The following is a 22525-nucleotide window of genomic DNA, read 5'->3' as shown; positions in this document are numbered from 1 at the left end:
TCTGTGAGTTCTTGTACTTTTGCATGTAGGTAGAACACCAGAGAAGCCACACATATCAGATAATATTATTATTATTTTTTTTTTTATCATTATTATTATTATGATTATTATTATTATAAAGCATCTTTAGCCTGCTGTAAACTCAAAGTTGAAATTCTTTGTCAAGATTAAAATTTTCTGTGCGATGCAAAAATTGCTCAACCAGTTCTCTCGTAATCATTTGTGTGGCTAGCACTGCAGGAAGTGGGCGCCAGAGATTCTTGAATAATTACTTTTGCATCATTTACAACGAGCGCTAGCGCGTCCCTATCAGTAACCCACGCTGGATATTTACACTTCATCAATATTGATACATGCAAAATACAAAACATTTGTTTGCGAAGAAAAAGCAAACAAAAAAGCCGTGGGTGGGAATATGAGCGGGCCTTACCAGAACCCTCTTTTTCCTGCCGCTCAGGTTGGGCGAGCCATTCCCGCCTGCCGTGTCAGAGCCGGGGTCAGAGGTCACGCCGCCCGTGCTGCTCGCCGATTGGTCGGCGGTCGTCGGGGACGGTGGCGCCGGCGGAGGAGCTGCTGTGCTGGCGGAGAGCTGCTCTGTCGCTGCAGGGGAGGGACGGAGGGAGGGATTGAGGACGACTTGGCGCGTGGGCGGCGAGAGCCACACTCGGATTCGCGAAGACGAGCTTTTCAAGAGACGGAGTGTTGAAGACATTCCAACCTTCCGTGCCGACCGACGCTGTCGAGATCTCTGCTGGACTGTCCTGCACGCTGCTCTCCTCTTCTTCCATCAACACGGGGAGCAGGCACGTGCTGGAACGAACACACACACACACACACACACACACACACACACACACACACACACACACACACACACACACACACACACACACACACACACACACACACACACACACACACACACACACACACACACACAGCAACTTTATACACAACTGCAGCATTTGTGCAAAAGAACACAACAACACAGGAACAACAGGGAGATTTTAGAAGAGCAGGTTCCCCTCCAGTTTCTGCAAAGAAATCCGGACCGTTTGGGACCGTCAACCTGCCATCCCATATTATCAGTTTCATCATTATTATTATCAACTTGCCTGTCTTCGGCCGCTGACCGCTCCACCAACTGCTCCTGGCTCAGGCTCTGGGGCGGACGAGAGCAGAAGAGAAGAAAATGAGGCAGGAGGCCGTGGGAGGCAGGCAGCCTCGCAGTGCATCCATCACATCCCGGCAAACACAGGCGCAAGAGTGTACCTGTCCCATGGCGGCGCAGGTGCCTACTAAACTGCGCGGCGGTGAGCGCGGAAGGGAAAGATCGCGCTGATATTCTTATGTAATGTAGAGCTTCATGGAGAGTCCGCGTGTGTGTGTGTGCTGAGAGAGGGGCGCTGAGAGAACGCCGCAGCGCTGCTGGAGTAGTGGAGGCGGACTGCGTGCGCTTTCACCTGTGTGAAAAAATAAAACAGGCACGCATGCACGCTCCTCGCAGGTGAGCAAAGGTGAGCACCCTGCAGCGGCCAAATGGGATATTGTGCAATCAGCTGACACAACCGTGTTCTGACACAGCTCAGAATAAAAGAGAAACCTGCCTTGCCTTTGACTCCTGACACAAGAGCTGAGAGCAGCGCAGGAGGGGCAGGGGGAGGCGGCTGTTTGGAACTGGAAAGCAAATTATTCCACCTCGTTTGGCTTCTTTTTAAGTGTATTGAATCAAGCTGAGTCTTAATCTGAAAGCTTCTCCAGTGGAAACCATCGCTACCTGGACAGTATCTTATTTTACAGGAGGCCGACACTGATATTAAAAGCAATAAAACATCTGATACTGATAACTATAATTGAAATATTTTTCTTAATGGCACCTGCGCCCCCCCACAAAATGACATGCTGGACTTTTTAAAATTGTTAATTTGTCCAATGTAAGATGGCTCATGTCCACAGCTGTCATACTAGCAAGCTCATTTCGAGAGGCTGAAAGGTCCCGAGGGACCAAAGAGATAAAGGCAAAGAACCGCATGACTGTGCTGCGAACATAACATAAGCTGAGCATTGAACATCTGAAAGAGGCAGAAAGGGGAACCAGGTCCACAACTCACTGGGCAGGAACTGGTCCACGCGGGCTGCTTTAAAAATGCCCCCATGAATGCTACACACTAATGCATTGTCTGCTAGCTTCTCAGTGAATCTCTTACCTGATGGGTCGCACATGGTGGAGAACCATACTGACGTTGGCGAGGGAGTCAATAAATAGCTCTGCCTTTACTGCGCTAACAGCACGTCCCTGACTGTGACACACTCGCAGGGCATTAAACACACGCATTAAGTAACAAGGAGTGAACATGAAAAAGAGGAAGGGGAAGCGGCGGGGCAGAAGACAGAGGAAGTCGTGTTCCACGGTGCATCGGAGCGCAACACCCCCCACCCCCCTTCAGTCCCTCAACCACCAACCTTCGAGCGGCTCATGGCTCCCGGGCTCGAGTCGGCCTCACTTGCTGGGCTCTCCTCTCCCTTGTGGTCCTCGCTGATGAGCCGGTTGCTAAGCACAGGGTGAAAAGGTCAAACTGGGTCGGTCGAGAAGCGCTTCCCGCCTCTCCGACATCTCGTTCGCCTCGAGAAGGGCAGAAGTGGAGGAGGAGGAGGAGGAAGAGCAGCAGGTGGATGGTGGCCTATGCAAAGAGCGACAGCACGAGTGGTGACTTGGCTGTGCGCTCCGCCCACGGCGGTGGACGGAGCGGGTGGTGAAGGGGGGGGGGCGTTGTGCCTCTTTGACTGGCAAATGCGCATTCAGGTAAATTAGCAAAAGGGGGACGCGTCGGGACGCGCTGGGCTGCTGATCGTGTTTGCTTCGGTTGAAATTCAACAGTCGGCAAGCCGGTCGGGAGGCCTACAGGTTCAAAAGTGAGTGCATGGATTTTCAGACTGATGACCGATCAGGGACGCACGCTTTGCTTTGCAAAGACCTATTTTCTGAAAGGATTTCACATCTTTATTAATTCATTTTTTATATAGTGGAACCGATGCACATTTAGCCCTCTGTTCGCAGCCTGCCGATGAACGGGACGGTAAAGGGTAAATCGCGCCGAACAAATGAAGTAGTACAATAGCGTTCATTTACCTCTCACTCTGAGAAACGGCGCCATCTGCTCCGATGCTGTCGGGCGGAGTCGCCTCTTCTGCGACAGCGGGCGGAGAGCCGCCGAGGGTCAACACCGGCTCCCGGTCAGACTGATGTTGGCTACCGTCAGCGGAGGCAGAGTCTCCTTCCACATCTGCCGTTAAAGCAGGTTAAAAGAAAGAAAGAGTGCAGTGAGGGGATGCCAGTGACTGGAGGTCACATGTCACATTTCCATATGTACTGAAGAGCTGAAAGAACCTCAGTAGCCTTTGCATAGTGACTCCTGGGACAGGGTAAACATGGGAAGGCCTGAGCTTCCTGACCTTGTGCGCTCTTGCGTTAATGTATCTCCTGGTTAAGAGGCTACAATATATATACTTCAGCTATAAATATATTAGCAAGGAAGCTGTTATTTCTTTTGTGTGTCACCCTGGCCACCATATTTTGGTCGTTCCTTCCAAACATCAACCACCAGGACAGTGACGTGTATTATCGTTATAAAGTGGTGAACAGCAAACGATGAGGTTTCACATTTGGGTGAAGTATCCTACAAATCTTTTTGCGAAATAAAAGTAAGTAAGCAAGTCAGAAAATACCCAGTGAGTCAGGGAATGACTCAGTCTTTAGGTGAAAGTGTGGATGATGCACTGAGCAGAGGCATGTTGGCGGTACAGTGAGAAAAGAGCGAGCAGAGGAACAAAACAGAGATTTATTGATTTATATACACACACACACACTAGAGAGAGGGCAGGGGGGGAGGGAAGGAGGGAGGGAGGGAGGGAGCTCTTACTGCCGCGGGACAGATCGGGGAGAACGTCCGTCTCCGGGTGTCGAGCGCTGACAGCTTGTGAGTGGGCGTCCACTGGTGCTGCTGCTGCCTCCTCCTGAAAGCACAACACAAAAGGCATAAATGTTCTTATGAAGCAAATTGGGAGAAAAAAACACATTGACCACGCAGAAATTGGCGTGACGGCGACTGGAAGAATTCAACGGAATGCGAGCTCACAACTAAATGCCACGGAGAGAATTTGAAAGCTCCAATGAGGTGAGCAGATTCAGCTGACAACTGTGACCCAGTCGCTGCGTTCGGAACATAACACAAATACTGTATACATAAAATGAAATGTCTTTGAACTGCTGATTTTAGCCACTGTGACCTTTGCTCCTCCTTTGTGGCCTTGACACAGGCTGCCTGCAAACAGGCTGTGCGCCCGCCGCTATTTGATAAGCAAATTTCAGGGAGGACACACACACACACACACACACACACACACACACACACACACACACACACACACACACACACACACACACACACACACACACACACACACACACACACACACACACACACACACACTTCGTGGTTCTATGTATTTTATATATTTCCGACACCACATTTTGAATTTTGAGCTCCTATCCCATGCACACCTGGTGGCCGCCCAGGGCAACAACACTCATCTGCTGCACTGCAGGCCTTTACTGGGCATTTCAAACACTAAAGTGAGATTGCACAATGTCTAAACTGGGGTGGTCTCTGGTAAACTCATGAGAGCAACAGTGAATTACATTAGAGATGTTGCCTACAGTGGCTGAGAGATGGTCGGGAAGTTTGGAAGCTGCACAAACAAACAACAAATGTTGGGCTGATTATGAAATTGAGTCTAATGAACCCAGCTATAGGTAGTGAATGTCAGAGAAAAAACTGCAGAAAAAAATACAACAATAAATAAGCATCTTATTTTGAAGAGTGACAGGGCCACCATATGCATGACTTTGGGATGTCTTGAAAGTAGTTCTGGCTATACTGTTGGCTTGAAAACAACCATCTGTCTGGTAATGTTGCATTATTATTTCAAAGAGTGGCGAATGTGAAGGTCACAACTTGCCCTCGAGTGCATTTTGTGTGTTGGTGGAGTGGTTGGATTGTGTATTCGATGAGTTTTGAGGGAGACTTGTAATGTTCGCCTTCATTTGGTTCACTAAGCAGCTTGCATATCACCTCAAACAACAGTCACTGTTAATTAAAGGGGAAGTACCTACTTGTATGAGAATAGAAAATGATGGCAATAGGCCAATTTGATGCAATGCAATCAAATTAGAAACAAATTGGATGCAAATGCAAAATGTTGAAATACAAGAAAACTTGATTCACTCTACTTTCTTATTTTTGGCACATGTTTAGATTTATAACTCCACAAGAGGCAGTTAATTTTGTAAATTCCAATTGTAACTTATCCAAAGTGTATATACTGTATAGCTGACTTCCTTCTGTATATTTTTAAATATTATTTAGTATAGTTACTGCCCTCTTTTTTTGTTCTGCTGTCCTCTAAAGCACCAACCACAACACAACAAATTCCTTGTAAGTGCTAAACCTACTTGGCAATAAACATGTTTCTGATTCTGATTGGAAAAAAAGGTCTGCTGGAATTGCAGGAGGACATTAGAGTGTACCTGCAAGGCTTGACAGTTCCCTTCTGGCTCCGACTCGGGTGAAACCGCTGAGTCTGAAACAAAAAAATAAAAACAGAAGAGAAAAAAAGAGAAGTATATATATATATCAACAATAAGAGAAAAAAAGATAGATAGATAGATAGATAGATAGATAGATAGAGAGAGAGAGAGAGAGAGAGAGGAGGCCGTTGTAGGGACGGAATTGGACCCAATACGCAACCCCACCTTTTTGCCATAAAAGGTGAGACTGTCTTATTATGCAAGGCGCTGACCTGAGGGAGGTGCAGAAAGATTAAAATGCCATGCATGGCTGCGGCCGCATTAATGACCACCATCGCACACTGGTTCTGTGTCTCTCTGACCGCCAGCCGCTCATGCAAGCAGAGGAATGAAACGGTTGGGGTGGTGGGGGGGTGGAGGATTACTGAGCTTTCTCCGCGGCCTCGGACCGGTTGTACACCTGGCCATACAAGGACCTTGAGGAAGGAAGGGTTTCACCATGTGCAAGGAGACACACACACATACACATACCAACACACACACCCTAACACACAAAGCGGCTGTGAGATCGCAGGGGCCACAACAGCCATAGAAGGCAGGGGTCTTACTTCCAAGGGCCTCGAACTATGCTGTGTGCGTTTGCTCACAATGAGAGAGAGAGTGTGTGTGTGTGTGTGTGTGTGTGTGTGTGTGTGTGTGTGTGTTGCACTGATGCTTCAAGGGTGGCTGAGTGCCCTCCGAGTCCTGTGGATTACAGAGGGATAATCTGCGCGCACACACATACACACACAAACACTTGGAGACAATAACAGAGCGTGCAGCCATGCCTCGCCATTAGTGCTTTTCCTCTGCGAGCACTTGTGTGTGCAAGTGCGCTCGCGTTAATGTTCAACTCGCCAGTGCCGGGCTAAAACGCGTGCTTTTAGCTTCAGAGGAGGTGCTTGAGAGCACTAAGAGGAGCCACTTCACGGAACCAACCGTGAAGTTAGCAGTTAGCGGTTAGAGACGGATGTTCAGGTTTGAGGAGAAAGGTAGGGGGGACAAGGTTGCTAATGGCTATGGCACTTTAGCAGAGACAAAATGCAAACAACACGGACAACAAAAATAAATCTCATTTTAACGTACAAGTTTGCCGACAAAGCCGTTTGAATGCCTGTGCACAAAACAACTGAGGTGATTTGAACACACAGAAAAGCTCCTCTGCTAGCCAGCACTGCATCAATGAAGGACTCCCTGCTGTTTTGATAGGGGTGCCGGATGGATGGGATCACATTCTTGGTGCATGAGACTCGCTCCAGCCTTCCCTATTTTTAATCCGACTGTGCGTGGAGACGGAAACACGGCGAGGAGAGGTCAGAGCCGCGCTTCAAAAGTATGGAGCTATTTTTAGCCCTATTCCAGCCAGCTCTGAGAAGGCCAATGGGTTTAAAAAAAAAACAACAAAAACAAAAAACTGAGCAAACGAACACACACAAAATTAAATTGAACAGATTCACTCATCTACTGCATAATCAAGTGTATAACTGAAAAAAGTCCCACATTAAAAAAAAAGAGTTCACATTCAGATTCAGTTACATGAAACTGCACTGTGTTATTCATTTGGTTTTAGCCAGTTCTGAAAAGCTCTGATGGGAGGACCTTCTGAAATTGCAAAAAAAAAAAAAAAAAAATAGAGCATCATGGGAAAGAAACACACAAAAAAGAAACAGCAAAGGGCAGCAAACAGCCCTTTGTGATGTGACATCACAAAGGGCTGATGCCCATAACTGTACATTCATGCATATTTTTGCCCACTGCAAAAACGACAAACGTCAAAAAAAAGCAAAGACTGGTTAAGTGGCATTTAAAGCAACAACTGAGCAAGTTTTCGCTCAGCAGCTGCAGTGATGGTTGCATTGATTGTGAATTCCCCAACTCACCTTGGCTTCCTCGTGCCTCACCGTGGCCCGGCTGGGCCGCCTCGAGGAGGGCCGACAGAGGAGTGGACGTGCCCCTGACCTCTGCCTCCCCCTCTGCCTCTCCCGCCGTGTCCACCACCATCCACCTCTCCTCGCCTCCGCCGCCGCCGTCCTCCTCCTCCTTCTCCTCTCCCAGCCTGCCTGCTGATTTATCCACCACCTCTCTGGGCTTGCCGTCCGTCTGCCCGCCCCGCTGCTCCCTGCAGTTCCTCTCCTCCAACTCGCTCTTCAGGAAGTCCTGCAGGGCAAACTCCTCGTCCCAGTCCAATTCCTCTCCGGGCTTGTTGGTTAAAAAAAGAAAACAATTAAATTAAAAAAAATGAAAATGAAGGGGAAACCGGAGACAAATCCGACGGTGCAAGATATGAGCGTGCACTGTGTGCAACAAGTGCAACAAGTGCAGCGAGTCAAGCGTCAAACGAGCCGGAGGAAAAATATGGCGGTGTACACGAACGACAACAGACTGTGTGAGAGAGAAAGGCAAAGACAGATTGCAGGTGACCTATACAAAGCTCAGTGGAAAACCAAGCAAGGACTAAGGCACTTATTGAAAACAATCAAATAAAAATCACTGACAAACTACTATACGTTTTCTTGCTTACTTGCATCTGTAAATATAGTAAACGGACTAATCTGGGCTTGTGTCCAGTATGTAACTGATGTTCCTCTACCTGGATCTGTTGTCAAAAACAAAAAACAAACAAAAACAAAAAAAAACCCCACACAATGGGGCCGTAATGGAAATGTTCAAGTGTGCCTCAGTGCATTTTTGTGCAAAGCGAGCGGTGCGTAGGCGTGTGGTTGCATCTGATTCTGCCTCACTGCGCACGCGTGCGTGCGTGCGTGCGTCCACTTAAGTTGCCGACTCACACTCCACACTCAACCACATGCTCCATCCGTCTGAATACAGGAAGAACATCTCTGCATGCACACAGTCTGATACCTTTACCTGCCGGTGTCAGAAAGCATGTCAGTAAATGAAGTGAGGGAAAGTGATTGTGAGGTGGAAATGTAACTGTGATTTACTTTTCACAGAAAATAAGCGGAAAATAAATAGTAAAATAAATGATTTGTCTTTCGTGAAGACAATGTAAAAGTTTCTTTTTGAAGTTGAGCAGAGGCAACTAAGAACTACAACTACTATGTGACTGCAGTCAAACCTGCTCCGCTTGCTGACACAGATCAAGTCTCATCCACTGGGTGGAATTGGTGAATGCAAAGGGTGGCGAGGGTGTTTTTGCAAGAACAAAAGTAATGCTGCAACTGCTTCTGTTTTTGGGGGAACATTTCAGGCCCTGATTCAACTTCCTGTCTCACCTCTTCCTCGGGTACGGGTGTCTGGCACGAGGCCTCCCTGCTGTCCTGAGGCGTCTTTAGCTGCTCCAGCTCATCGCACAGCTTTCGCTTCTGGTTCTCCTGCTCCTGCACCCTGCGTGTGCAAAAAAACCCAAAACAATCAATCAAACAAACCAACAAAGGCCAAGCCTGCACTCTGGTTGCTCATCCTGAGGTAAAGCCAGAAAAAAGTTCAGTACTGTGGACATACTGTACCCCATCCGCAGGCCCATGCAGTGTCCCATTCTGTTGCCCAGGGTGACCAGCGCCAGTTCTCCCACCGGCCTGAGAAACCGATTCCTCACTTCAGATTTGCGGATCGTCCAAACTCGAACCTCTGACGCCAAAGTCTCTCTCCACGCACGCCTGCCGAATCCTCCAGGACTGGAAGTGGAGGTTGTTGGTCGGTGCTTACGACCAATCCTCTTTACTTTGCTTTTCTCCCACGCGATATTAAAAACTCCTGGCTTTTGCCCCTGGCAACCCAGCAGCGGTAAATCCCCAACTGGACGGCCCGGCCAGTCTCCCCGTCTTCCTGCTCCGATTTTTGTACCGCGTGGACCTCGACTATATAACGGAAGGGGACGGCCGTCTCCATGAACACACACGTAAACACACACACACACACACGGCATGAGGTTACCCCCATCCACAAATTTGGCCCAAACCTAGTGAGCCAGGGTCCTTTGGGAGGGAGGGGGGCAGATTTGGGGGGGAGGTCATCGAGGTCGGGAAGACTGACAGGTCCTCCCTCCAGTCGACTCGGCCGCCCGGCCAGCTGAGACAAAGCGCTCGAGAGGAAGGAAACACTTTGGACTTTGCAGCCAGCCGCAATGGTCAAGTTATTATTATAGTTATTATTAATTTGGTTTTAGGTAGTTTGAAGAAAACCTCTGGCAGGCAGAGCTGCTTCCCTGACAGAAATAGCATCGGCTGGTTCCAAAAGACACGAATGGACAAGCCAGGAACCTTGGTTTTCTTCTGCTTTTGTTTTGTTTGACCCCATATTACACCCGATTTAAAACCTTTGCTTCTCATGCTAGACTCAACCAGATGATTAACTATCTTAAACACTGAAAAGATATTTAGGCCAGTGTTTACAGCCTCCCTCAAAAATGCTTTTTTCCCCCCCAGCAATCTGTCCCTGAAGATTTGCCCGAGTTCATCATTAGCAGAAAGACACCTGTGACTTTTAGAAAACACAGGTAAAGTGTATATTACCTCAAAGTGCACAATACACACTTGCACAATAAGCTCTGAAAACACCCAAAATGAAAAACAAAGTCAGGAGGCGGCTCTGACTCACCAGCAGCAGTCAGGCTGAGCAGCTACGCCAGACGGTTAAAAATACCCAGTAGGCGATTTTTCTTCATCTATTACATTAAACAATTCAAAGCTCCATCTTTCCAACAAACGGTGACATCAGTATGACCTTATTTAGCCAGAAAAATGGACTCTCTAGCTCGACCCTCTGAGATTACATGTGGCCAATCAGATTGTTTCTGAAGCGATATTTTCCAACCCTGCAGTCAAGTAGCAAGTCGCGGCGCAAAGATTCCACTGCAAATCCTTTAATTGGGTAACCTGCGACACTGTCACACACGCGTTCAACAGAAAACACTTCCGCGAGCCGGTGGCCAGAGTCAAAGAAACAAAGGCAAAAAAAAGAAAAGAAAGGAAGGAGGCGCCCACCTGACGGAGAGGTGCAGGATCTCGGTGCGGGACCTCCTCATGTTGCTGGCCATTTTGATCAGCTCCTTCTCCAGCGAGTCTGTGTACTGGGCCAGCTGGTCCAGGCTGAGGGCCCAGTCGGACCGTCTTGCATCCAGCTCGGCCTGCACCGCCTGCCGAGAGGTGGGGGAGGGGAGGAGACGAGAGGCCAGAGAGTTCAGGGTTCCTTGCAGGTCGGCTCGCGGCCCGAAACAAAAAAAACAAACAAACAAGAAATTAAAAAAAAATGTTCCTCTGACACCTTTGAGAGCTCTCGCACCGAACTGACACAATCTTCCCTGGACAGCCAGAAAAGCAAAAAAAAAACAAACAACAAAAAACGATGACCGACTTGCACCAGCACGTCCTCGCTCCGCTAATGATTTCTATCTCATTTGCTGTGTTTACCCCGCTTTGAGGCCGTGCGTGTCTAATGAATGCAGAGTGACAACAATGCAGGAGGAGGGGGGAGGCAGAATGAGAGACGGGGAGGGATGCGGGAAAGTTGCAGAGAGGGAGGATTTCACAGAACAAACAGGCTGACTAACTAGCGTGGCTTTGGCTGGGCCCTGTTGGAGAATTACATAAGTGAGAGAGAGGGAGAGAGAGAGTGAGAGAGAGTGAGAGATATCTCCAGAGAGGCGAGATACAGTGGGTGGGATGGAGCGAGCAAGCGAGGGGGAGAGATAGATAGAGAAAGAGAGAGAGATGATAGCGATGGAAAGAGTGCAGAAAGGCAGCAATGGATGGATAGATGGAACAGATAACAGGTGAGGAAAGAGGAAGATGGAAATGGCATTATATAATTTCATGAGTCACATTAAAAAAAACACTGTATTTTTAGGTTGCAGATCAACTTCTGTGCCGGTGGATCCTTGTGTTTGAGAAGAAAAAGGAAAGCTTGACCCTCTCCGCAGAGTCGACTGACGCTGGAAGTGGTGTCACTACAAAAAACACGCTGTCAGTTTTCCCTCAACCACCAGCGGAAAAAAAAAGGCCATCCCTTCAACCAATTAGCTCGCTTTGCTCAATGGTGGCGTTCAGGAGGCCGGTCCTTGCCAATCGGGTGATCCACCCATTGTTCGCAATTGAAAAATAAAGACCTGACAACAGGTTTAACATGGGGATTTGCCCCCAAACCCCCCAAAAGAAAAAGTCTTCTCATCATATGGGTGATGTCGTGATCTGACCTGGAGACTGTTGACCGAGGCTCCACCCATCTGTGTGAGGTCATCCATCAGACACTCAACTGTGGACAAGACAGCCTTGGTTTCCCCGGCGAAATCCCTTTTCTGAGTCAGGAGAGAAGCGAGAGAGAGAAAGTCGTATCAAGCAGGCTTGTGCACAGCTTATTGTAACAGGAACAGAACAGTAGGGTGCTAGGGACAACATTCTTTGCACAAGTGAATGAGCGGTATTATTTTTCTGCCTAGTCACCTTATACATCTCACCCATATCTAAACGCAACAATTTTGCATTAGCATACAGGTGAGCCGTGCCTGGCGGTAGACTAGTAGCTGCTAGCTGCTCTCACAACTGGAAAGATGACACTTTATTTCAAGTTGTCATTTGCCAGTGTTGACGTTAATAAATGTCTGCAAAAGTATCAACGCTGCTCAGACATAAACAGTGGGTCACACAGGTTGGCCAGTACTGCTGCCATTATCACTTTTCTGAAATGGCGCAAAAAACAAATGTAATAATTAATGGAATTTTGAACATTTTTCAAAGTATACAAATAACATATATAGAGTACATATATATTTAAATTTATATAATATATATGAAATGTATCTAAAATTTAATAGTATTTTGTTTAATAATTTTAGTTCTTTATTTTAAGAGTAGTACTATGAGCACAGAAGTGAACATGCAATCATTTAATATCAGTCATTGTAAGAGGGGTGAGCGTATACAAGTTCTACTTCTCACTCCTTTTCGGGTATGTTTAGATGCTGCTTTGTTTTATTTTGTTACTCATTTTAGTGTCTCTCTATGATTTGAAACTGCGGAATTGTTTGATTTTCTTGACAGATTTTCGACAAACATGCCTAAACTAAACTACACTGCTAACATAGTATACAAATAATGGGAGCCGCCCTACTGAATTTGACACTCGCACTTGGCATGATGTAGGCTATATGCACGGGGAAAATCTGTGTCTGATGTGTAGTGAAACGCATTGTTACATCGGCGATCTCACCGACCAAAACTTTGTCCGCGGGAAAAAGTAACAATGAACCAAACGCGGTTACCAGTTTGCTCACGAGGCTCCGGAACTCTTGGGCCATGTGCTCTGGCGCGGGTCCCTGCAGCATCAACAACACCTCCCTGTCCAGGGTCTCGTCCAGAGGGGAGGCCACGCTCAGCGAGGTGGAGAAATGGTCGGCGGCGTGAGGGACCTGCAGGAACACGAACAACGCGTACAGAAGCAACAGCCGTCCTAAGGCTCACACACAGCGATTCGCAATTTGTTGATAAGTGGGCAGCTGGGGACTCTTCACAGAGATTGGAAAGCGCTTGGCTGATGTAAACATTTCCTCTTTGTGGATTTACTCACACACATACAGAGTTTTGGCATTCATAACACACGACACTGGCCCAGCGCAAATTCTCCGTCATGAAATAAAACCACTTAAAGTTACGTTGGAAGGATTAAAACAAGGTTCAATGTGAGAGGAAAGAGGAGGAGGTGGGGTAGTGGGGGCAGATGGGACAAAGTGAGGGAGTGCTGACCTCCAGTGGCGACTGTGCCAGAGCCAGTTCTGTCTGCAGGGATCCTGGGATGCTCTGGTTCAACCTGAAGGCCACTGAGAGGGACAGACCGCTGCTGCAGCAGGGGAGCAGAAATTTACAGTCAGAGCCAGATGGGGAGAATTATCATAGATTTAAAAAGATGCATGATTTTTTTTTTTGCACCGCAAATGGCATCTATTTACCCTGCAAGGTCTGGGTGCATCATCTGCATCTGGTTCTCCAGCTTGCTCTTGTCTGCCCTCAGCAGCTGCAATCAACAACGGAGACACAAACACGATTCACTCCGTGACAATTGTTTACCCAGTCCTGTAGCCTTGTCGACCATGTGACCTCTGCTCTGGAGGCAGGTGATAGAGTTCCCATAGCGGGTCAGCGAGTAGCTCTTGGACTGAGAAAATGCTCACTCGAGTTTGTTACATTAATCATACAGTACATGTAAGATTAGATAAATCTCTCTTTTTTCAGCATACTTTTAGCTTTTAACACAAAAATGATTCTTGCACATAGTAAAAGTGTTAGCATTGAGACAATTCAAGGCTTCCTCTGAACAGAAGTATAGACATTCAAACAATCAGAGGGGTCACATGGTGTTGTGGGCAGATTGACAATGAGCATCGACGCACACTGAGCTCAATTCAATTGAAATGCGTATCTGCGATGAATTTTAGTCTTGATTCGACACTGTGCCCACATTCAAAAAAATAATTATGCCTCAGGCTGCTGCAGGCTGAGACATGGAGATGGAACACAGATGAGAAGATGGGAGGATGTGACACTACTTACCTCCGTGAGGGAGGAATATTCCTCCACTGCCGCCTTCATATCACTGATCTGTCGGTTCTTCTGCAAAAGCCAACGAGCACAAGACAACTCAAGGTTTAAAACTGCAATGTTTACTTCAATGCAGCACGACTGCAGTGCATTATCATGGAAACAACAATGACCAAAAAAAAAAAAAAAAAAGCGGCACAGGGCACTGACCTCTTGAATCAGTCCTTCCTTTTCGCTAAAAACAGCATCAAAAGAGTGAATCTGCACCTGTGGAAGGCAAAAGACAATGACAGTACGGTAAACAACAGCTTATAATTATGACCGGGGCGCATTGCAACAATGAACGGGCTTATTTCTTTTTTTTTGAGGAAGGAAGTTGGGGGTATTGCCTCAAACGTCCCAGGGAGAACGACAGGAAGTGCAAACAACAGAGAGACGGCATGCGAGTGAGGAGAGTATTGGGCAGGAGAGTGGGAGGATGTCATAACGGAGAGCTAAATATATAAAAGAAGCAGGGAGGGAAGAGCGGCCGGCACCTGAAGGTCACCGTTAAGGTCACACAGCCCTGTGATTCTCCTCTGAAGCTCGTCCATCTCCATGGTGGCCTTGAAGTTCTGTGGAGCACGTTAGAAGAGGAGAGTGAGACCAGCTGCTCGCCTCCTTTCAGGTGAGCTCTGAGAAGAATGTGACCTCGCGGGTGACAAGTCAGCGGCTGCGCATGTGGATTATAATGGCAGTCGCGTCTGCGTGCAGCACCTCTTCCTGGAGAGAAGCAATCTTGGAAATGAGGTTCTGGTTTTCCCTCTCCTGAAAAAAAAGGATGTCATCGATTAAAACAAGCAACAAACAGACAACAGCCTTTACTATTCAAACCATTAAACAAACTTTCAAAGCTCAACTTTCTCATGGCACCAATGACTTTGCAATGTGCAGCTTCACAACCTGATGTTTTTTTTTACACTGCATCTGCATGGTGTGAAAATCATATCAAAGCGTTTTCCTGGAAGGATGCATTAAAAACAGTGACGACAACACTACAAATGATAAAAATACTGCAACAATTACAGCTGTAACGTATTACAACTACTTTGCATCCTTTAATATAAAAATAATAATCCTTATTTTTCTTTATACACACTGAAGTTAAATGACACAAAAGCATGCAAGTTCCCTGCTGAATACCAGATATTCAAGTTTGTACCACATTCGGTTTTGTTGCTTGGAGGCTTGGAAAAAAACAAACAACCAAAAAAACAGCAACAGCACATTGCAGCGGCGATGCGGTCGAGCTGCTCGTGCCAACTGACCACGTGCTTGCTGTGCGCGGAGGCGCGAGCTCGGCCCTCCTCCGTGCAGCTCAGGGTGACCTTCATCTCCTCCACCTCCTCCTTGAGGATCTTCTCCTTCTGGGCCAGCTGCTGGTTGCTGCGCAGAGAGAGACGCGCAGACAAGTGAACGCGCCGCCGGGGAGCAGTGAGGAGGGCGGAGGTTGGGTGCGGAAGAGGTTGAGGGTCTGGCTTACACCCTGGCCTGGTTGCGGAGCTCCTCGTTCTCCTCGGCCAGCTTCTGGTTGCTGTCCTCCATCCCCTCCACCACCTGCTTCAGCTTGCGCACCTCCTCCTGGAGCTTCTGGTTGCTCATCTGAAGGTCGGCGACGCAGTACACCAACTCCGACGTCTCACTGGGGAGGCGAGAACGCAGGCGGCCGTCTGCTCACTGGACAATTTTTCAGTCGCGACTTCATTTAAGAAGAACCTTCGAGTGTTTTCGACGGCATTAGGTTTGGTATCAGTTCCCCCTTTGGTTTTGTATGCACAAGTATGGACACCTTGTGTTCTGAAAATGCTGATTTGATAATTTCTCATGATTATAAACAGGTTAAATAAGGCAGCACACTAAATTAGCACTAAACTCCTCAAGAGTAACAGCAACAGTCGGCTGCCGTCAGTCATCACATGCTGCTCTTGGGGAATTTCTTTCCCCCTCCTCATATGGGATGCTAAAAATGTACACAGACATATAGATAGAACATTTTCCTTTGTTTTTTAAACAATGAAAGTGTGGCTGTTAAACTGCTTGCTTGGCATCTCGGTAACAACACTGACAAAGTCCCTGGCACTAAAAACCGAACGCGTGTCAAATGGATTCAAGCAGTCAACATAAATTTTGAATCTCGTTCAGTAAGAAAATGACTTTGGAGTCATTAGATAAAAGCTTACTGTGTCGTGAAAAGAAGACAGCTCGAACTCTGGTTCCCTTAGCTTTTTCAACATTTAGAATAAACGCTCTTCTTTTCTTTCCACTGATTACTAAACCTTTTTTCTTCCATTTCATTTTGTTGTTCTTTTTCCGTTCTTTTTTTAAAGGAGAAACCTGCGACTCTCTGGATAACATCGTGCTTCCTGGTGTAAACGCAGCATCCTGGATCTTACAAGGGGAAAAACAAACAAACTAGCACACAATGTAGCGTTTTCTTTGTCCCTCAGGCAGAGTTTGTGGTGAGGGCCGCTACCTGACCATGAGTCAGCTGTGCTCTGCCCTGAAGGAGTAGCGGCTCAGAGAGATGTTTGCTTCTGGTAAGCATAATTTACTATGCGTGCTGAGCCTCCCAATGAAATGACAGATGCCTATCTCTTACTTGCTGGCAAATGCGTGCGTGTGGTTAGACACACAATACTGGAAATCAGCCCATTGTGATGTCACAAGAAGCACCGATATCTCGCTGATACCTTTGTGTTTGTTCCCTCTGCGTGGGACTTCCTCATGACCATCTTGTTTTAGATGAGGTCAGATAAGGAAGGTCTGACAAAGCACTGAACGAAACATAGTAGCACTAAATTCACTGTTTTCTAAGGGCCCTTACATTATGAATATTCTTTTTTCACCCAGGCTGCTTGCAGTGTTGTTACTTGCTACTTGCTGTATTTTGTACATCGCTCCTTTAAATCTATCAAATTTAAGAAAATGTCACAAGCCTGATCAGATGCAATATTCAGGTGCAGTTGAGTTTTTAAGCATGCATCCCATTCCCCAATCTTCTTTTCCCTGTATCGCGCTGCATTTCGCTCTCGCCACAACTATATCTGGCCAGTTAGTATACAGTATATTCTTTACTTGGCCTGCAGAGCATTTGAGGGCTGGCTAAGGTTGAAAAATCAAACTCAAAAAGTGTTACGAGGAGATCTTGCTTCCAAGGTGTCTCGGAGTCTATTGCTAATCAATCGGGTCTGTCATAGAAACAAAATAAAAGATATATAATATTTTTCCAAACCAGCAGCAGCATTTTTTTTTTATAGTTGATTAAAAACAGACATTAGCAAGCAAGCGTTGTGCTGCCAAGTTGCAAGAAACGCGCAACACTCCTTCACTGATTGAAAATGACTCACAACTCGGCTCTGGATGCTTCTCCTCCAAAGGCCTCCAAGCTTCCCGAGGTCATGTTGAGCAGCATGGACCTCTTGGCTGAAAAACACACAGGAGACACAAAACAAAACACTTTACATGTCTGGATGTGGACAGATTGTGCTGCTTTTTTCACACGGACACGCACTTACCGCACAGGCTGTCCCTGAGTTTGACTGCATCCTGCGTGTTTTCATCTGCTGCCGATTCTTCCCTGAGACACAACGGAGAAAGTGAACATTTCGGGACACCTCTTCAGTCGTGCCGAGAATGTGCAAGATGATTTGTTGAGTTGTTTTATTTTCAGTGCCTGGTACAACAGGCGCTGTGAAAACAGCTCTCTGTGCAGTCGGAGACTCCTGCAACATCCTGTATGTGATGTGCAAACGGATCCCAGACGCGCAGCAGTGAAGCTTTCTTCACTGGCACTCAGCCTGAGCTTATTTCACTTTCGCTAATGGTGCTCAGGCAAAGAATTTTATATGTAAGACAGAAGACTGCTCTGGATTATTTGCAAGTTGCAACCTTTAAAAGGCCCAGCGCGCAGGTCTTAGCAGCATCTAATGGTAATGAGAACTGCAAAGTTGTTTACTGAGGCCCAACATGATCTCACGTCTTCCTTATACAAGCTGTAATGTCAGGGTAACAAATAAAAAAGGACTGCAAACAGTACACACATGGCGGCACAACACAAAAGCTTCTCCCAACTCTTTGTGTTAATATCAGCGCTTATCACTCGCAAAACGAGAACACTTATTTTAGCCGACTGCAAACATACACACAAGTTAATATATCCATGATAACAGATCCCTTTAGGTATTAATGCTTTCACACACATCAGCAACGCTGAGCAACACTGGAACACTTGCATAATGAATGCATGAATAATACATGAATATTGATTTGTTTCGAGGCTCCCATGAGTTGCTGAACCAAAGGTGGAAAGAGTTTGGATCACCTGTGGTCTTTTTGCAGTTGCATGTCTGCGTGGCAACTGCATGCATAGTTAATGTGGAAGAAAATGCGGCTGATCCAAAACACACTTTTCTATACTGTAGCAGTGAATTGAAATGAAAGTAAAATGACACCAACTCTAAGTAATACTTTAGACCACATTAAAACATTGACTGAGCCAGAAGCACAATGTTATCATAAGATCTGCATATTTTTTCTCTACAGCAATTTGAAGAACAGGATTACCACAACACTATCATTCCTGTCCATTTTTAAAAAAATTATTATTATTGTTTATTAATTTAGAATGGGCAGTACCTGCGGCAGTCATCGATCCACTCCTTCATGACGGCGTGATACGTGTCCAGGTCGATAGACACGTCCTTGTGCTCCGGGTCGAGCATGTTGCAGAGCTCCTCCAGCCCGCTGTCCTCTGAGCTGCGGCTGGTGGTGTGCCTCAGGTAGTCCACGATGTGGGACACAAACACTTTACCTGCAGTGCGGAGGGCAGCCGCAGATTCAGAGATAAGTAAGGCATGAAGAGAAACTGAAGAAACTGCAAGAAACCGAACATGTAGGAAGACCCAGAAGAATCTCGTCGCAAAAAGAGAGCGCCAACATCACAATCCAGAAGAGTCCAGATACTAAGTAAGCAACGGATGCACAGGCTGGTTAATGGCAAAAAAAATAATGAAATAATAAAAACCTTAAAGGCTACCGAGTCAAATGAAACTTTTTTTTCTCTTTAAAAGGCACAGGGGACACTGCAGACTTTGTGCAGCTGCTAGAAACTATTCTGCCTTATGCAAAGCAAAAACAATGCTATTCTATACTCATCTGTGATCTCGTAACATTGCAGACGATACATTCCAAATGAGCTGAGACAAAAAAAAAAACAACAAAAAACCCTGTGACCCGGCCTACCTCGGCGCTGGGTGTCGCAGGCGTAGAAAATGGTGTCGAGCAGATTCTCCTCACAGAGGAGGCTGATCTCTGCCATGCTCTCCTTCTTGATATCCGAAGAAACTTCCGATCCCAGGCATGTGCAACACACACACACACACACACACACACACACACACACACACACACACACACACACACACACACACACACACACACACACACACACACACACACACACACACACACACACACACACACACACACACACACACACACAGAGAGAGAGTCGGGTGGCAGTGGAAGCACATGATGCACTTTGCTTTAGGCACTGTAACAAACCTGACCGCTTTATGGGCGGTCATACGAGCCACTTTCTGTCAAAGGGAGCAATGACACAACTACAAACTTCGCAGCTGCCTCCTGTAGTTCAAAATGAACCTTTCTTGAAAAAAAGAAATTCAAATAACGCAGAATTTTTCACTTAACAGTGAATGTTAAACTAACATGTGTCTATCTTTCAGCTATCTTTCTATCTTACGCCCATGCTCCTTCTGTCCTCCAGACAGTTTATTCTATCGATTATTGATGTGCAACCATATTTAACCTTTGAACAAAAGACAGATTCTAATGTCCAAACATTAGAACCCAGATGTTTGAGAAAAGGGTTTAACACTCCAGCAGTTGACCACCTCTTAGCAGCATCAACGGTCCAGTGTGTAAAATTTGGCCTGAGTTATGCTTTTTATACTGTAAAAAGCTTAAAATACTGTACACAAATATATTAATGAAAGTACATTAAAATAATTTGGTTTTCCTACTCTTAGAATATGAATATCCATAGATCAAGGGTCTTGCTCCCAGTTAGCTGCCGTCTTGTACCGCCATATTTCTAAGGAAGCCCGGAGTGGACAATCCAGCCCACCTGACAGCGCATTTTATATTTAGGGTGAACGCTCACGTCCTCAAATAAACCAACAAAGAAGGTGGACAAGGTATCCAGGTTTGTGCGCAGGCTACCGTAGCTCACTGGCAAGCTCGGCAGGGGGAGGGCGAGCGGAATGAGCATTGCATTCTAAAATCTCACCACGAGGATGGCAGAATTTTACACACTGTACCTTTAAGTGTACCTGATCACAAATTGACTTCCAGACCCCCCCCTCTCCCTACCTCCATCTCCCATGGAGAGCCGTTTGACCACCAGGGCCGGGTACGGCAGATCGCCGTCGGCCCCGTCCCCCGGGTCGGCCGAGCTGAAGTTGAGGTTGTAGGAGAGGGTGCCGTGGCTCGGGGTGAAGGTACGACTCATGGCGGGGCTCCCGCACGACGTCTCGTTGGCGCTGGGCTGCACCGGCCGAGGCCCCTGCGTGAAGGTGAAGTACGGGGACTCTTTGGCCTGGCCCGTGGGCGTGGAGCAGTGCCTCTGCCACACCTTGGCCTGTCTCGAGTTGCTGCTGCCGCCACCGTCCGCGCCCTTTCTCTCGCCCAGGGTGCTGGTGATGGTGTAGGTGATGTTGGCAGGGGTTGAGGTGTAAGGGTTGGACGGAGGCACTAGCGGCCCCGCCGCGCTCCTCTTAGACGCGCTCGAGCTCGGCATTCCCACGCCTCCTCCTCCTCCTCCTCCTCCTCCTCTTCCTCCTCCTCCTTCCTCTCCTCCTCGCTTCTCCTCCTTGTCCCTGTGGACGGCGCTCTTCTTCAGGATGTCCTCCAGGTCACGGCGGGCGGCGCACTGCGGACTGCCGACGCTACCGGCCGAGATCTTGGGAATCTGGAAGGGCGAGTTGGGCTCGCGGTCACCACGCCACTGGATAGTCTGCAGCTTGCGGCAGATGCTGTCCACGGGGTTGTGACGGCGACTGGGCTGCGGCGTGCAGTAAGCCATGCTGCTGCTGGCGGTGGCAGAGTTCTGGTTTCCCGGCTTGAGGCGAGGGTGAAATCTGAAGGAGAGGAAGCGTAGCGAAGGGAGTTACTAGAAACATCAAAATGAAAAAAGCTTGGGTAAAGTGACAGTTACTGCGCTATTAAATTACCACCATAATGACAAACTGGATTATCAGCTCTGATATTTACTTTGAACCCTAGAGGGCATCTCTGCAAAAAAATTTTTTATCAAAAAGCTGCATTGATCTCTACATGCTTCAGCCCTCTTGTTTGCATTCACTGGCAAACCACTTGGTTCAACTTCCTGACAAAAATGCCACTTTATTTGTTGTTTCTCGCATGCGCCCATTATTCTGAACGTGATCTAGTTATGAAGGAATGAAATGAATGGAACGTTTATTTGGTCATTATATAACTTAAAGACAATGACACTTCCCAAAACACCCACTCTAACATACCAATGTCCCTAATTCCCCTTCCAAAGAAAAAGAAAACACAAAAATGTATAAATTAAGAGTTTGAACAACCAAAGGTTACATTTAGTTGAGATTTCCCTTCTAAATTTAGCATTTGCCGATTCATCAACAAGGAATGTGCCGATTTAGGAGCTTTGTGTTCTCAGTGCATCTGTAGCCACTGGCCACTCAGCGTCTAGTCCGAGAGACACAGTTTTCTGTGTGACATTTTAAAGTTCCATCTCCAACGCTCCATCACTGATTGTGTGTTTTTGGTCTCTACTGGAATAAACAATGACTCGAACTCTGCAAAACAAAGGCTTGAAGAAAATTATACAACAGTTTAGTATTGCTGGGACAATAAAAAGACAAAAAAAAGCGCAGCCACAGTCTTGCAAAGACGCAAGATGCAAAATGTGTCTGTGTGGTCCAAGATTTCCAATTTTTCAGTAGCCATGGAAATAGCTCAGGACTGGTAGAATACGGTATTTTATGGAATACTGGCAAGAACCAGTATGCTGTCAACATCCTTGGTGACATCACAACGGGCAGACCTCCAAAAGAAAACTGTTTGTTTTAGCACACTCTTATCAAAAACTAGAGCAAGCAAAACGGTGGTGGAAAAAAACCCATGGTTGCTGTGAATTGAGCACAAGCTGAGATGAGATGGGAAATGAGATCAGAAATACAAATATACTGACAACAAGCCTAACCTCGAATCTGGCTGGGTTTCTAGTGGAAGGAGATGATAGCAAATGCGTTCCTTAGCAGGGACCACAGGTGTGCAAGGGCCCACTTAATTAGGGTTGACA

General features: G+C 46.9%; 1 protein-coding gene across 6 annotated transcripts in view; it reads right to left on the bottom strand.

The window, feature by feature from the left end:
* The window catches only part of lrmp (lymphoid-restricted membrane protein), a 33291-nt gene that overhangs the window by 7222 nt on the left and 3544 nt on the right, over nt 1–22525 (bottom strand). For 5 of the 6 annotated variants that reach the window (XM_076051736.1, XM_076051735.1, XM_076051739.1 and 2 more), the window contains exons 2-26: nt 20548–21314; nt 19399–19500; nt 18793–18967; nt 17673–17734; nt 17505–17580; nt 15641–15799; nt 15426–15543; nt 14875–14925; nt 14655–14732; nt 14329–14385; nt 14131–14190; nt 13530–13594; nt 13327–13420; nt 12846–12992; nt 11781–11882; nt 10573–10724; nt 8863–8974; nt 7507–7825; nt 5588–5640; nt 3921–4014; nt 3131–3284; nt 2464–2551; nt 1116–1162; nt 719–810; nt 431–600 (exon numbers count right to left, since the gene is read on the bottom strand). In XM_076051736.1, the coding sequence (XP_075907851.1) occupies nt 431–600; nt 719–810; nt 1116–1162; nt 2464–2551; nt 3131–3284; nt 3921–4014; nt 5588–5640; nt 7507–7825; nt 8863–8974; nt 10573–10724; nt 11781–11882; nt 12846–12992; nt 13327–13420; nt 13530–13594; nt 14131–14190; nt 14329–14385; nt 14655–14732; nt 14875–14925; nt 15426–15543; nt 15641–15799; nt 17505–17580; nt 17673–17734; nt 18793–18967; nt 19399–19500; nt 20548–21259 (3339 nt within the window). In that variant the 5' untranslated portion in view covers nt 21260–21314. The remainder of the gene's footprint in view (nt 1–430; nt 601–718; nt 811–1115; nt 1163–2463; nt 2552–3130; nt 3285–3920; nt 4015–5587; nt 5641–7506; nt 7826–8862; nt 8975–10572; nt 10725–11780; nt 11883–12845; nt 12993–13326; nt 13421–13529; nt 13595–14130; nt 14191–14328; nt 14386–14654; nt 14733–14874; nt 14926–15425; nt 15544–15640; nt 15800–17504; nt 17581–17672; nt 17735–18792; nt 18968–19398; nt 19501–20547; nt 21315–22525) is intronic. The other variant, XM_076051738.1, reaches the window with a different exon arrangement.

Source organism: Nelusetta ayraudi, unplaced genomic scaffold, assembly GCF_046127955.1.
Source record: "Nelusetta ayraudi isolate G7.1 ecotype Tasmania unplaced genomic scaffold, CSIRO-AGI_Nayr_v1 ptg000135l, whole genome shotgun sequence".
In the NCBI taxonomy this organism is placed as follows: Eukaryota; Metazoa; Chordata; class Actinopteri; order Tetraodontiformes; family Monacanthidae; genus Nelusetta; species Nelusetta ayraudi.
Note: the sequence above shows the minus strand (reverse complement) of the source record. Positions and strands in the feature narration are given on the sequence as shown.